This window comes from Oryctolagus cuniculus, chromosome 21 (genome assembly GCF_964237555.1).
Source record: "Oryctolagus cuniculus chromosome 21, mOryCun1.1, whole genome shotgun sequence".
Taxonomy (NCBI): domain Eukaryota; kingdom Metazoa; phylum Chordata; class Mammalia; order Lagomorpha; family Leporidae; genus Oryctolagus; species Oryctolagus cuniculus.
The window spans coordinates 23,842,903-23,857,813 of NC_091452.1; the positions used below are offsets into that span (position 1 = coordinate 23,842,903).

At 63.5% G+C, this 14,911-nt stretch overlaps 1 protein-coding gene across 1 annotated transcript; it reads right to left on the reverse strand.

The window, feature by feature from the left end:
* Nucleotides 1-628: 628 nt before the first annotated feature.
* Nucleotides 629-13,975, reverse strand: PES1 (pescadillo ribosomal biogenesis factor 1). The gene is made up of 15 exons (XM_008272136.4): nt 13,828-13,975; nt 11,091-11,170; nt 10,291-10,444; nt 9,366-9,475; nt 6,062-6,233; nt 5,881-5,970; nt 4,044-4,160; nt 3,893-3,967; nt 3,715-3,804; nt 3,459-3,589; nt 3,141-3,266; nt 2,852-3,036; nt 2,370-2,554; nt 2,107-2,268; nt 629-1,050 (listed from the first exon to the last, which is right to left on the reverse strand). The coding sequence occupies exons 1-15, from the start codon at nt 13,849-13,851 to the stop codon at nt 967-969; spliced, it is 1,785 nt and encodes a 594-aa protein (XP_008270358.2). The 5' UTR covers nt 13,852-13,975; the 3' UTR covers nt 629-966.
* Between the last annotated feature and the right edge of the window lie 936 nt (nt 13,976-14,911).

Sequence of the window (14,911 nt, forward strand, 5' to 3'; positions counted from 1 at the left end):
GCAGCGCCCAACGGTGCCAGGATGCAGGGAAGGGGGGACCCAGTTTCCCAGCCAGGTCCCCCCTGCTCTTGGCAACACTCAGCTACCCAGGGGACCCCTGGGGAGGCTGCCCTGGGAGGGGTCGGAGCTCCGGCCTTGGCTCTGTTGTGATGCATTGACAGTCGCCGCAAGAGTAAGAGGCTTGAGTCGGGCTATGGGCAAGCTTGCCCCCCTACCCCTGGCCCCGAAGCTCTGCTCAAGTCCACCAAGGAGAGCCAGGGAAGCCCCTCCTTTCGGGCCCCACAGACCCCTGAGGTGTGGCTTTTCTGGCTTTAGCAGGACACAATGGAAACTCTTTGCTGGGTGTTCCCTGGGCACCCGCCACACCGGACGACCCACACTCCCGAGTGATCTTGTGAACCTGACACACCCCTTTGAAGGAGCCTTGGAATTCACCTGTGACTCACCCGGGAGCAGCTGCGCAGGGGCAAGGGCGCACTGGCCTAGGATGTGAACCAAGGCCAGGCCCCCTGCCCAGCCCACACCTGCAGCCCTGCGCCCACCTCAGTCAACAGCCAGGGCCCGCCCAGCTGCAGCACAGGGCGCGAACGGTCCCTCCCCCGGCCCAGCAAGGCTCATGAACACAGGCTCCAGGTGGCTGCAACAGTCAGCCATTTAATAACAGATGCTCCCCCGCCCTCTGCCCCATCACAGCACCCTGAGAATCAGGGGTCCAAACGAGGAAGAGGGGAGGGAAGCCAGCGAGGAGCGGAGCAGGTGATGGGCCGGCCGGGGCCCTGGCCCTGCGTCCTCTTCTGGGCCCGGCCACAGGCAGGAACTCCAGGGGAGGCCGGCGCTGCCTGTGGGCCCGGCCAGGCAGCGAGACGGTGCCAGGGCCGGCCGGGGGAGGGAGGGCGTGAGAACAAGCGCCTCTGCTCCGTCACCAAGCTCAGGTCCTGGGCCCGCCTCCGCCCTGTGCCGCGGCACTCACACCGGCCTTGCCTTCTTGGCCTTCCTCTCTGACCGCAGTGCCTCGTCGTGGGCTCTCCGCTTCTGCGCCAGCTTGTTGGCCTGTGAGGAGGAGGGAGAGCTGGGATCAGCTGCGGTGGCTGCGGCTGGCAGAGCAGAGCTGCTACCAGGTGAAGCTCCCAGGTAAACACCACGGGGCTCGGACCCGCCGCTGCCTCTCGCCATAAGGGGAGGAGCTGGCCCTGGTCTTCACCGCTCTTTATTATTTTATGGTCCCGAGGATCTCGAGCTGAGAATCCCAGGTTCCTGGAGCTGGCGGGAGCCCTGGCAACCCGTCCACTCGGGAAGGCTGGGCGCCGTCCTAACCTGCCCCAGACGCCGAAGACCCCTTGGACAATGTCAAGCTCAAAACTGCAGCAGTGCCTGAGCCTCAGTGCAGCCCGCAACTCCCCCGTGTGTGTGTGTGGGGGGGGGCCGCAGGGACAGGCCCCAGGGGAGTCTTCTAGGCACGGTGACAGTGGCCCTGTGGGCCGGGGCCAGCCAGTTCTGGCTGACGTGGTAGGACTCCCAGATTCTAGCCAGTGAAGTGGTCCGCACCAGGCTGTTTATCTGCGGTGCCCCTAGACACGCGCTAGCATTCCAGAGGGAGACTGGGCGGCGCTTTCACACCACCTGTTTTGTTTTTCATCTAAATGAGCGCTTGCAGGGGGTGGGCATTTGGCCGAGTGGGAAAGAGTGCCTGGGGTCGAGCCTTGGCCCTGCTGCTTGCTGCTAAAGCACACCCTGGCAGACAGCAGGCAGCGGTTCCAGCAGCTGGATCCTGGCCACCCGGTGGAGGCCCAGAAGCTGGGCTCCCCGCATAAGCCTGGCCTAGCAAATCTGTCTCTCCCTCCTGCCTTTCAAATAAAATAAAAACAAATGAAATTTATCAATGAACCTACGTGGCTTTGTACAAAACAACAAAAAGACAATCTCGATGGAAGCCTGTCACAGCCCCAGAGGCTGCTGGGACGGCAGTCGGGGCAGGAAGCAGACAGCTGAGAGCTCGGCCCCGTGGCTGGGCCGGGATGGGGGTGACCTCAGGGAAAGGCTGGGAGAGCCCGGGCCTGCCCCCACGGCCGGGGGCCTCCAGGTTCCCGTGGGCGGCGGCGCACTCACCTCGCGGATCTTGCGCCTCTTGCCAAACATGATCTTGTTGTACAGGTACTTCTCCCGCTTCCTCATCATCATGATGGCCAGGCGCTTGGCCTCGCTCTCCTCCTCCTGGGCCAGCCGCTGCTTGTCCTCCAGCTTCAGGGTGCCCGCCGTCACCCTGGGCTTCTGGGGACACAGCACGGTGGCCTGGCTCAGGGCCCTGGCTCCTGCCCTCGGGGCCGGTGGGGCTGTTCCCAGGCTGCGCCCCCAGGCCAGCTGCTCCGTACCTTCCCTTCCATCCTCTGCTCCTCCAGGGCTGCCAGGCGGGCCTCTCCCTCCTCCTCCGAACCAGCCGCCCCATCTTCCTCCTCGCCTCCATCTTCTCCCCCTTCTTCACCCCCACCTTCGGCGTCTGCCTCCTCCTCTTCCTCCTCCTCCTCTTCCTCCTCCTCCTCCGACTCTTTCACATCTCCTACAGACAGCCAGTGACTGGTGGCGCCGCAGACGCTGCTCTTTCCTAGCGGGGTGAGCACGGGCCCCAGGACCAGCCATCCGCCCCGCCACTGTCAGCCCCGGGCCCGAGCTGCCACTGACACTGAGACAAACACTGGGACACTCGGGACCACTCCGCTGTCACTCCACGCGGCATGGAACACGCGACTGCACGGCACACATGTTCCCCTCCCCCGAGCCGTGCTCCCCGGTGGGTTCACAGGCCTCTGGAGCCGGCCACCTCTGAGGCCCACCCCGCCCCGCCCCTCCTGCGCACCTGGCTCCTCCCCCCGCTGCAGGGCCAGCAGCTTCAGCTTCTCAGGAGGGACGTAGTCGCCTTCCTTCTCGGACACGAAGGGCGAGAGGTGCGGGGGCAGCTGCACCCCGGGGAAGTACTCTGCCACGGGGAGCAGGAGCCGGGCGTTCACGCAGTCAAACACCCACTGGGGCTGCACGTAGCTCCTGGCGCAGAGCGGCGGGGACAGAGGTCACGGGTGTGGGGGCAGCCCAGGGGCTTCCGAGGAACATCTCCACACCCAGAATCCAACAGGGCCGTGGGAGCCTACCTGCCAATGACGGGCGTCTGCTGCCCAGGCCGGTCGACGATCTGGTGGGTGATGTGTGGGTCTGTGACGTCATAGGTGGCTCCGATGCACAAAGACTTGTCCCAGGACACATCCCCCCCAAAACTCCTACAGGCAGAGATCCCAGGAGGGCACCCAGGCATGAGGTGCCTGTCCTGGCCCCCGCCCACACACTCACACTCTCGGGATGCGGCCCCCCCTCCCGTCCCCAGAACCTGCCCACCCTCTGCCCTGAGCTGGAAACAGGGCCCCGGCCAGAGGACGGCTGAGGCAGCGCTGCTGGGCGGCTCGGGCCCCCACCTGATGACGAAGGCCAAGGCCTCGCGGGGCACTTCGCGGTTCAGGAAGAACTTGAGGCCTTCAAACAGCTTCCTGTGCTTCTCCTGCGCCTCCAGCTCCTTCCTGCGTTCCTGCTCCTGGGCCGCCACCTCCTGCAGGGCGAGGGGCCAGGCCTCGCACCACCCCCAGAGGGGACCGTGACCCCTGCCCGGCTCCCTTCTAGGTCCCAGCCCCCAGCCCCCTCAGCCCTGCTTCCAGAAGCCAGCACAGTGCTCACCCCATCAGCCGGAAACTCGTCCACCTCGGCCTCCTCTTCCGCGGCAGGCACCACCACGCGGGCCAGGCTGGCGCTGAGGGCCGCCAGCTTCTGCGAGAGCGCAGGTGGGGGTCGTGAGCGGGGACGGCCGGCTGGGAAGGGTAGCAGCCGTGCCCCGAGACCGCCCACCGCCTCTCACCTCCATCGAGCTCTCCGAGTCCAGCGCATAGGTGTCCTCGCTGACCTTCCTGTCTGTGTGGGCCTGACCCTCGAGCTGGGAGGCAGGGGGAGGGTCAGTGGGAAGAGTGTGATCCCTGCCCCTTAGGAAGAAGGGGCCAGGCAGGTGCTACCTTGGGCGGGTACTGGAGGTTGAGCGACTGGTAGAGACGGAAGTTGACAAAGCCCAGCAGGGTGGTGTAGAACTCAGTGAAGGTGGCCATGACCCTGTAGTCCACGTCTGTCGGGTGCTGGGGGACACAAGAGGAGCGTCAGCAGTAGGCCCGGGAGCAGGGGCTGTGTGGCACAACCCTGCCTGGGGCACTCTGAGAACAGCCAGGCTCTAGGTCAGAGGCCCACGGAGACACTGCCTGACCCCGCGCCGTGCAGGGGGAGCCGGCAGTGAGAAAAGGCCTGTGGGTGGCCAACCCCGCCCTCTCCCGCCCCAGAGCTCCCCGCAACCCTCCAAGCCCCGGTCTGACTTCTGTCCTGAGGGCGATCACTCTCCCTGACCTGGAGCTGGTTGGCGCTCACGCCTTCTCCATCACCCACCCCACAATGCAAGTTTCACGTGTGCTCTGGGAGTGGCCCGTGCAAACCAGGAGCACAGCCCTCCCAGACCTCCGCTGGCCTGGCTCCGCCCCAGGGGAGCTCATGGGAAAGAGTAGGCAGGGAAGTGACTTGCTGGGACCAAGCCCCAGAGCCACCCTCATGGGCTGCCAACCCGCAAGCAGGGCACAGGGAAGAGGGGACAGCAAGACAGGGCACAGATCTGAGACAGGAGCCAAGCACATTCATTCGGCAAGGCACCCTAGCGCCCTCCGAGTCCAGGGAGGCCAACCCCGCGCCTGCGCCCACAGCTGGGAGGAGTCCCTGGGAAGTGCCACCACGCGTGGCCGTGCCCACGACCTAGTGCTTCCCCTCCTTGCTGTCCGGCCCCTTGTGCTGTGGGCCTGGCGGGCACACCTGAGCATGGAGCAGCCTGGGTCCCACGGCCGGGGGCCCAACACTGTTCACGGGAGAGGGCGCGCCAAGGCCTCTGCTGAAAGGAAGCAGTGCCCATGTGTAGCCCGGCCGGCTCCCTGCCCCCAGGGCAGCTGTGTGGAGGCTGGCCTGCCCGGGGCCCTATTCACCCGCAGGATAACACAGAGAGACACAGAGAGAGCAGTGCGAGCGGCCCGGGGGTGGGACATCAGAGCGGAAGGCAGGGGGAAGAGAGGAAGAGGCGACAGCCACAGGCTCTGATGACCCACGCGTGCACCAGGGAAGGGGAGTGGCAGCTGCTGAGGGCCAGGCCCACCTGGGACCCCCGTGGTCAGGGCGGGCCCAGGCCTGGCATCCAGGACAGCAGCCAGGGGCGCGGACCCCTGCTGGACCTGGAGCACCCAGCAACCTGGCAGCAAACCCACTGCTCGGCCAAGACGGGAGCACCTGCTCACCACAGGAGACGCCAGGTCCCGCTCCGGAACAAGCAGCAAGGTGGGCCAAACGCAGGCCCCCGGGGACCAGCAGCTAGGAATGGTCCACACGAGCAGCCCTGCCCACCTCGCCAGGAGGAAGCAGTGCTGCACGCTGGGTGTTCCCTGCTCCTCAACCCCGCCCTGCCCATCCCCCCCGGACAGGGGAAGGGAAGCAGAGCAGTGAGAGGCAGCACAGTGTGCACGCGCTGGGCTCTGCCCCCGGCCAGGCAGTGGCTGTCCCTGCTGTCCAGCCAGCAGCCCAGTGGCCAAGCAATGGCCTTTGGAGACTTTCCCCCAAGTCCTCTCGATGAGGTCTACAAGGCAGAAGCACCTGGCTAACTGCAGCACAGAGGCCAAGGAACATGGCCAGGGTCACCAGCTGAGGGGGCTGGAGCTGGGCCAGTCTGGGGCCCCCGAAAGTCCCCTCTGCTCAGAAGCTAGCACACAGCAAGCCCGTGTCACTTATTCCGCTGGGACCAACACAAGCTCCTCCCACCCAGGGCAAACTCACGTCGTGGGAGAAGGTGTAGGGCGTGATCCACACGATGGGCTGGCCCAGCACCTCAGCCTGGTAGTAAATGCCTTTGATGGATAGGAAGACCTGGAGCCGGGGAGATAAGACGGAGCAGAGTGAGGACCCTGGGTGGCAGGGCAGGGCCGGGGCGGGCCGTGGCCGGGTGCTTCCGGCTCACCTTGCGCAGGGCGCGGGCGGCGATGACGTAGTGCAGGAACTCCACGGTGAGCCGGCGGCAGAGCTGAATGGTCTGCACGTGGCACTTGCCTGTCCGCGGGAACGTGGAGAAGAGGAAGCACATGGACAGGGCGTCGTCCAGGTCCCGCAGAGCGTCGATGAACGTGGGGTACCTGCGGGCCACAGGGCAGCCCCCGCGGGCTCACTCGGCCTGTGCTCCAAGGGGCCCCCACCACCCCGGAGGCGCCATGCCCCGAGCCAGGTCTCGCCACTGCCACCTCCTGACCTGGAGGTCCCAGAGCCACCCAGCCAGGACGTGCACGCCGAGCCCTGAGGACAGAGTCCTTATGAGACCCCTGCTGGCCACAGACCCGGCCCTGCCCACGTGCACATGCGCGGGGAAGGCAGGCGGGCTGAGGCAGGGGCGGCCACAGACCCGGCCCTGCCCATGTGCACATGCGCGGGGAAGGCAGGCGGGCTGAGGCAGGGGCTCAGGAAATGGACCAGCAGGTCCCAGATGGGGAACACACGGAACAAAGGCACCGAACAAGCTGAGGCGGCGGCGGGATCTCGGCCTGGCCACAGGCCGCCTTCCTTCCCCCATCACCCAGACCTGTCCAGCCGGCAGGGCCCATTAGAGTTAAAGTGCTGCACCTGCGGCTGGGCCACGAGGAGTACAGCAAGACCACGTAGCAAAAGAGGAAGCCGGGGCGGCGCTGCAGCGTGGTGGGTGAAGCTCCTGCCTGCAGCGCCCGCGTCCCACATGGTGCTAGTTCCAGACCCAGCTGCTCTACCTCTGCCCCAGCTCCCTGCTGTGGCCTGGGAAAGCGGAAGATGGCCCCAGTCCTTGGGCCCCTGCACCCATGTGGGAGACCCGGAAGAAGCTCCAGGCTCCTGGCTTCGGATCGGCTCAGCTCTGGCTGTTGCAGCCATTTGGGGAGTGAACCAGATAGACAATCTCTCTCTCTCTATGCCTCTGCCTCTCTGTCACTCTGCCTTTTAAATAAGTAAAATAAATCTTTAAAAAAAAAAAAAAAAAAAAAAAAAAGAGGAAGCTAGTGAGAGTAGGGAATCTGATACTGCACAGCTGCCCTGTTCAGGGACAAAGGCATCGGTCCTGGGGAAGACACTGAACCACGGGTACGACACCTGGATCCCACTGCATTCTCAACCGTGACCCTAACCCCCTGCGGGGATACAGGGTGTCAGCTGGCCCCAGCTCCATCCAAAAAAATGACATCACTGGACCAGACTGCTGGTTTAATTCTGGGGCTCTGGGGGCAGAATTAGGGCACAGGTTAAGCCACTGGGTGTGATGCCAGCATCCCAAATGAGCAGTGGTTCAATTCCCAGCTGCTCCACTTCTGACCCAGCTCCCTGTTAATGCGCCTGGGAGAGCAGAAGATGGCCCAAGTGTTTGAGCCCCTGCCACACATGTGGGAGACCTGGATGGAATTCTAGGCTCCTGGCTTTGGCCTGGTCCCGCCCTAGCCATTGCAGCCACTTGGGGAACCAGCACATGGAGGATCCCTCTCTGTCTCTCCCTTTCACTCTCTGTAACTCTGCCTTTCCAATAAATACAAACAACAACAACAACAATCACAAAAAAGACAACTCTAGAAGCCACAGGACCAGGTGTTGTCAAAGTTCTTTTAGCCCCGACGGCAAGGAGCCAGCAATGGCTTGCCAGGTCTCACACGCTGGCCAAGAGAGGACGTGCCAGTCCCTCTTGTGAGGGTTCTGGGTGTGGGGGCAGGAACCTCACCTGGCTACCCTGTGCCTCGCAGATTCCGAATGGTCCATCTGGCCGATAAACCCAACACTTTCTAGAAACAGCACTGGCCATTGCTGGGGCACCTGAGTTTCTTTAAGCTCTGGTTGAGGTGACAGGGGTAGCAGTGGTGTGTGCCCGAGTCCAGACCCTGGCTTTTCCCATTGGTCTCACATGACAGCTTTGTGCTGGGCAGGACAGGAACTCTCGTGGTTTCCTGATCAGAGCTGGGGCGAGCAGACGCACTAACATCAGGGTCAGGGCTCCTCCCGTGACAGCCCATGGTCAGCCTCAACACAGCGGAGCCCTCTCACTCTGGTGCTGCGTGTCCAGCCCCCAGGAGAGGACTAACGTTCACTGGGGCCCACGTTTCTGAACCATCAGACGCCTGGGTCGTCCTGTGTATTGTGTAGTGTTTGCTACTTTCCTGGCCTCTGCCCACTCCACCCAAGACGTGAGAACAAAAGTGTCTCCAGGCATTACCAAATGCCCCCCCAAGGGGCAAAAATCACCCTCGGTTAAGAATTATTGATGTGGGGCCGATGCTGAGGCATAATAGGCTAAGCCTCTGCCTGTGGCACCAGCATCCCTTATGGGCGCCAGTTCGAGTCCCAGATGTTCCTCTTGCGATCCAGCTCTCTGCTACGGCCTGAGGAAGCAGTAGAAGATGGGCCATGTGCTTGGGTCCCTGCACCTGCATAGGAGACCTGGAAGAAGCTCCTGGCTCCCGGCTTCAGATTGGCTCAGCTCCGGCCATTGCAGCCATTTGAGGAGTGAACCAGCAGATGGAAGACCTCTCCCTCTCTCTCTGTAACTCTACCTCTCATATAGATAAGTAAAATCTTAAAACAAAACCCAAGTCACTGATGTGGCCAGTGAGTGTCGGCTGAGAAGGCCAGGGGCGGCCAGGTCCGCCAGCCCACGTGCAGCTCCAGAGCTCCACCTCTCCTCGCACAGGGCCTTCGCACGTGCTGCCGGGAACGCGCTCCCCACAGCTGGCCCACAGTCGCCCTCTGCCAGGCCTGTAGGTAGCACCCCCCCACACCAGTTCTCAGGCCGTCTACGTCCCTCACGGTGCTTGCAGCAACTTGCAACCACTCTAGTGAGTGTCGGGTCGCTCTGGTGTGCCCCTCCCAAAGCACGCAGGCTCGCCCAGCCAGGCCTTGGCCGGGCCGCCCGCCGTGCCCCGGCGCTGGCAGCCTGGTGTGCCCCCTCCCAGCCAGGCCTTGGCAGGGCCGCCCACCGTGCCCCGGCGCTGGCAGCCTGGTGTGCCCCCTCCCAGCCAGGCCTTGGCCGGGCCGCCCGCCGTGCCCCGGCGCTGGCAGCCTGGTGTGCCCCCTCCCAGCCAGGCCTTGGCTGGGCCGCCCGCCGTGCCCCGGCGCTGGCAGCCTGGTGTGCTCCCTCCCAGCCAGGCCTTGGCCGGGCCGCCCGCCGTGCCCCGGCGCTGGCAGCCTGATGTGCCCCCTCCCAGCCAGGCCTTGGCCGGGCCGCCCGCCGTGCCCCGGCGCTGGCAGCCTGGCGGCGAGGGGCTCACCGCTCCTTGACGATGTGGTCAAGCTTGTAGCTGGGCTTGTTGTCTTTCAGGCGCTCCACTGTGTTCCACTCGCTCTTCCCGTAGGCCTTCCGCAGCTTCCGGACAAACACCTGGATGCAGGAAGGGACCTCGGATGCTGGTCTCCCATGGTGACAGCCATGGCAGGCGGGGGCTTCTCAGTGCCTCCCGAGGTGGGCGCTGCCATCTGCCTGTGTGGCCAGCTCCTGGTCCCAGGGTCCACAGACCAGCGCCCTCCACGGAGCATCACGCCCGGCCTATGCAGATGAGCAGAGCCAGGCCAGGGAACCACTCACGGACGGGCTGACGCTGCAGGCTGATGGGGAGGAAGCCAGGGCATGCCAGCCCCTCTGCCAGGCCACCTGCCCCTGAGGCAGATCAGGGTTGGGAGGGCTGGCCTTGGCTCCCAGCTCTAGTCTGTCAGTGCGATGTGTGCGGCAGTCACCCAGAAAAACGCAGCTGGGGCCAGGCCCTCCAACCCACCCGACTTCTTCCCTCCAAGCACTTCTCGGGCTTGGTGCTCCTCTGCGGGGACTAGCCACAGCAGCTCTGGACAGCCGCCTCCCTGCGGGCCCTCGGAAGAGCAGAGGCAGCCTGCTCTCCTGTGCACCACCAGGTGGCGCTGCCCCCCAATCCCGACTCCAGCAGGGGCCTCATTGCCCATCAGGGCTCCGCAGCCAGCAGCTCCTTCCCATTAGTCTGCCTTGAATGGCCGCTGCTAGCAATATCCAGGTGTCGGCTTTCCCCGTGGTATGGGACCAATCTCAATGGCAAACAACAATGCAGAGGCCCCTGAGCGTTTCCCGGGTTCCACGGCCACCAAACCCAAACACGAAACGGCCCGGAATCCCTGCGGCTCGTGCCCCGCCCCCGCTCTGCGCAGCTCCGCGCCCCGGGCCAGCCTCACCTTGTACTCCCGGAACTTGCTGACAATGGGCTCGTGGAGGAGGAACTTGATGTCTTTGAGGAGGTAGAAGGTGCGCGCGGCCGTGGAGCCCTTGTTCACCTTCTTCTTGTGCTTGGGCTCGTGCGGATAGATGCCCTTCAGGATGCAGAGCCGCCTGCAAGCAGACGCCGCTCGTCCCACGGCACAGGGGCAGAGCCCTGGGCGGCGACAGGGCCCGGGGCAGTGCCCCCTCTCCCCCCAAGCAGGGCTCTGACGGCTCCAAGCGTGCCAGGACCAGGAGGGAGATGAGCAGGGCGGTGATGGGGTGACAGGCAGGCAGCCCTCGCGGCTGGGGCAGGTGGGGCAGGTCTCGCGCAGAAGTCAAGATTCCCACCGTGCAGACAGTGGGAGAAGACGACCCCAAGAACGGGGAGAAAGGCCGCGTACGTGGAGAGGGCTGGGCACGTCCAAGCAAGGGGCCTGGCGGGGCCGCAGAGGCTGAGGACGCCAAGGGCAGAGCCCGCGGGCTGCAGACAAGTCCGGATTCGACTCAATGACGCTGCAGCATCGGGGGTCTCATGCAGCAAAGACCCAGTCCAACCTCGCTGGCCCCTCCCGAGGCCCCGGCTCCCTCCCCGCTTCCCCCCAGGCCACGCCGGGCAAAGTGGGCTCCCCGGAGCCAGGCCAGGGAGACAGAGAAGGAACGCCCGCCTCCCGGACAGCCCGGCAGCTCCAGCTCGGGGAACACAGGCTGCGGCTGAGCCTCCGCGGTGCGGCCCCCGTGCGGGCTGCCCAGGGTCCTTGCTCCCCTCCCCCCTCACCTGAAGTCAGCCAGGCTCAGCTGCAGCTTCTTCCGGGCTTTGTTCCGGGTGATGTAGTTGGTGGCGGAGCCTCGCTCATACTTGGGGAGGGAAAACCGGCGCTCCATTAGTGACGGCGGCAGGGCAGGGCAGGGCAGGGCAGGGCAGGGCAGGGCGAGCATCCAACTGGGCCGAGCAGGCCGGAGGCTTCTGGGCCCGGAAGTGCTCTGGGGAGGGCGCTGGCCTGCCTGGCTGAGCTGCGCGGTCCCTGCAGCTGGCAGCGTGGAGCACACAGACGTGCAGGCTGCTGGGGGCGGGGCGCGGGGCCCCAGCTCCACGTGTTGGCTGGGACAGTCAGGGGAGGCGGCTACCGCTAGAACCCCCATCTGCTACGGGGGAAACAGGCTCAGTGAAATGACTGGCTCCAGTCACACAGCTTTCGTCAGAGCTGGGGCTGGGGTTTGAACTCAGGTCTGAGTCCAGAGCTTGAGTGTAACCGCGAAGCCGCGTTCCCCTCTCTCTCTCAATTTGAACTTCCGTACCACCACCGGGAGGCGGGACCTCGGGCTCTCCCCGCAGCCCCGGGAAGCGCTACCTCCAGGGACACACTGTCGACCTGCATGGCGACACGGCCGCTCCGCTCACGGCACATCACAGTGCAGTGTGAACGCCTAAGGGGCCTCTCGGGCAACCGCTGCTCCCTGGCGGGTGACCGACCCGGGCTGACAATGTCTGCCTCAAGCCCAAGCCTCCCCCCACCCCATGGACGGTAAGAGGTCATCTACCACGCTCGATGCGGTGAGCCAGAAGCCGCAAGGATGAGAAAGCCGGCACAGAGGCCCGGCCTCTACTGCTCCCGACGAGCGCGTGGACGCCGCCTCGCTCTCACCATTCCGCATCCCACGGCCCCGCACCCGGGCCCACACACCCTGCCATGCTAAGCTCTGTTCTTCCCCAGTGTTCAGGGGGCTCGGCCAGGTGCAGATGGGCAGGGTCCAATCGGAACCTCCTGGAGGGTGCTCCCACTCATGGATAAACAGGCAGGACGCATAGCCGTCATCCACTCTGTGTTTATTTACTTTCGAGGCAGAGAGGGAGAAAAGCAAACAGGGAGCCCCCACCTGCTGATGCACCTGGGAAACGCCAGGCCAAAGCCAGAGCCAGGAGCTCCACCCAGGGCTCCCACACCACGTGGGTGGCAGGGACCCGATATTTAAGCCACCACTCCTGCCTCCCAGGCTCTGCAGAAGCAAGCGGGCTGGAATCAGGAGCGGATCCAGTAACTGAACCCAGGGACCCCGATGGGGGTCGGGGGTGGGTGCAGGCTCTTTACGCCTGCCCCTCCCTCACATACTAACAGTGCATCCGGGATACTAAGACCACCTCAGATGGTTTCAGCAAGTTGGGTGTCCGGGCCGGTGCTGTGGCACAGCAGGTGAAGCCGCTGCCTGCAATGCTGACATCCCATTTGGGTGCCGGCTTGAGTCCCGGCTGCTCCACTTCCGATCCGGCTCCCTGCTAATGCGCCTGGGAAAGCAGTGGAAGACGGCCCAAGTCCTTGGGCCCCTGCACCCACAGGGGAGACCTGGAGGAAGCTCCTGGCTTGGGCCTGGCCCAGACCTGGTTGTGGCAGCCATTTGGGGAGTGAACCAGTGGATATGAGATCTACCTCTCTGTTCCTCTGCCTTTCAAGTAAACAGATATATATGTTTGTATATTTTAAATGAACACACACATACACATACATTCATATAAAATATATTTTAAAAAGGAATCGGAATGGCGGGGTGGGCGTTCAGCCTGGCGGCTATGATGCTGCAGCCCATACTGGAGCACCTGGCGTCAATACTTGGTTCTGGCCCCTGAATCCAGGAAGCAGCGGCCATGGCCCCAGTAACTGGGCTCCTGCCCCCCATGCGCCTTCATCCTCACCCCACCACCCCAGCCATCAAAATGACTCCCCACACAGCCGGGGCAGCTCCCGGGAAGCTCCATCCTACAGCATTTAGAATGAGATCCAAGCTCCTCACCGCGGCGCACAGCCTGGCACGATCAACAGCCTCTGTCCAGCCCCAGCCTCGCTGCGTACCCCCCATCCCCCTTCCCTAGGTCCACCGGACCCCAGCCATCCCGCGACCTCTCCCACCTGCTGGTCTCCCACCCCCACCCCCACCCCAGAACTGATCTGAGATGTTCTGATTTCAACGGAACAATTCCGCATCGAAGACACCCCCCCCCCCGAGGCAACACGAACTAAAACGGGGATCCGTGGACAGCCTCCATGGGGGATCCCGGAGTGCTTTCTCCACACCCCGTTTAGCAACCAGGGATCGTTCCGTCTGGTTGCTGACTTTCGTGTCCGTCAACCCCTCTAGAACGTGAGCCCAGGGACGGCGCGGACCACATCTTGGTCGCTTTAGTCGCCATCGCCAATGCCCAGGGCGGGGCTTGGCTCAACAGAAAAAGGGAGCACGAATTCCAGGTAGACTTTTTCAGGGAGCAGTTGTCCCACGCCACGGGCCAGCCTGCTTTTGGATTCAGTCCCTTCCACAGAAGAAATTCATAGTCCCTCACTGGACTTCAACGGACGACTACTACTGTCCCCGCCCACCATCGGACCCCTTCTCTCGGCTGTCTCCCGTCGCTTCCACCCGGCAATTTCCGGCCTCACAATGGCCCGAGGCCGGAAAAGGTGCCGACCCCAGACTCCGCTGCTCCCACTCCCACCCTCTGGAACCCGAGCATCTTCCCCACTGACCTTCTTTTTCTCCAGGCCTCCCATGGCTCCACGTTGAGGGACCTAGCAGCGCCGCGCGGATAGACAGCGCCACTTCCTTCCGCACGTGCGTTTCCCAGGACCCCTAGGACCCCTCGCGCCGCGGGTCTGCGTGTGCTGCCCCACAAGGTGCCTGTTCAAATCCAGGGGGAAATTAGGGATTTTCCCCTCGTAATTTACAGATAAACTCATAAAAAACCACCACGGCCGTCACTTCTAGGTCTTTCCCTGTCATCAGCGTGCTACGGAGATTTTAAACGTGTTCACGAATGCGAATATTCAGGCACTTCTATAACTACCCTACTGACGAATGCCTGACTGAGAGCCCCATTGCACGTTGGGAAGGAGGGGCGGAAGACGTCCGAGTCTGCGCAGTGCGTTCTGGGATGCAGCGTGGAAACACTGCGCAGGGCATGGCGGGAGTTGCGTTGTCGTGGTAACGGTTGCTAGGCGACGTCAGAACCCGGCAGAGACGCGGCGGTGGTGGGCGCCGCTTGAGGTGTCTATGGTGGGTTGGCTGAGCCTTCGGCTTCTGTTTGGCTTATTTGCTCTAATGGGGGTAGAATAGAGGAAAAAGTAGATATTTTTAAATTTTTTTTTTATGTTTTCCTCCCTCAGACCGCCAAACGTATTTTGGAGATGGCCTCAGAAGCCTGGATTTGAGGCCCCCCTGAACGCGGCCTGGCCTGGGGTCCCGGGCATAGAACGCACCCCTTAGAGGTGTGGACACGGCGGTGAAGCCTGGCGAGTGCTTGTTTTAAATTAAATTTAAAAAAAATTAAGTTATATTTCAATTCCATTTTCCGGTGAGGTTTTTGGAAAAACCCCCTATAGGAAACGCATTTACAAGGCAGGACGTGGGTTGTGGGCCGAGGTCACCCATTTGCTTAGTGCAGAAGGGCTTGTCACCAGGCAGGCGGGCTCCAGGCTGCTGCTGGACTCGGGCCACGACGCCCTGAGTAGTGGCCAGGCCCCGGCACGCAGCCCGCGGCTGCCGCCGCCACCTGCTGAAACGTGGGTGCCTCCAGTCCAGTGCCAGGCCGATGTGAGTTCCCGGGAAGGGACG

Bases quoted from the DNA above. Each gene is read 5' to 3' on its own strand.
- PES1 (XM_008272136.4), bottom strand. From the start codon at position 13,851: ATGGGAGGCCTGGAGAAAAAGAAG. The intron at 9,476-10,290 runs GTGAGGCTGGCC...TCCTGCATCCAG, and splicing joins GCAAGTTCCGGGAGTACAAG to GTGTTTGTCCGGAAGCTGCG. The intron at 4,161-5,880 runs GTGAGTTTGCCC...TGTGTCCCCCAG, and splicing joins CCTACACCTTCTCCCACGAC to CACCCGACAGACGTGGACTA.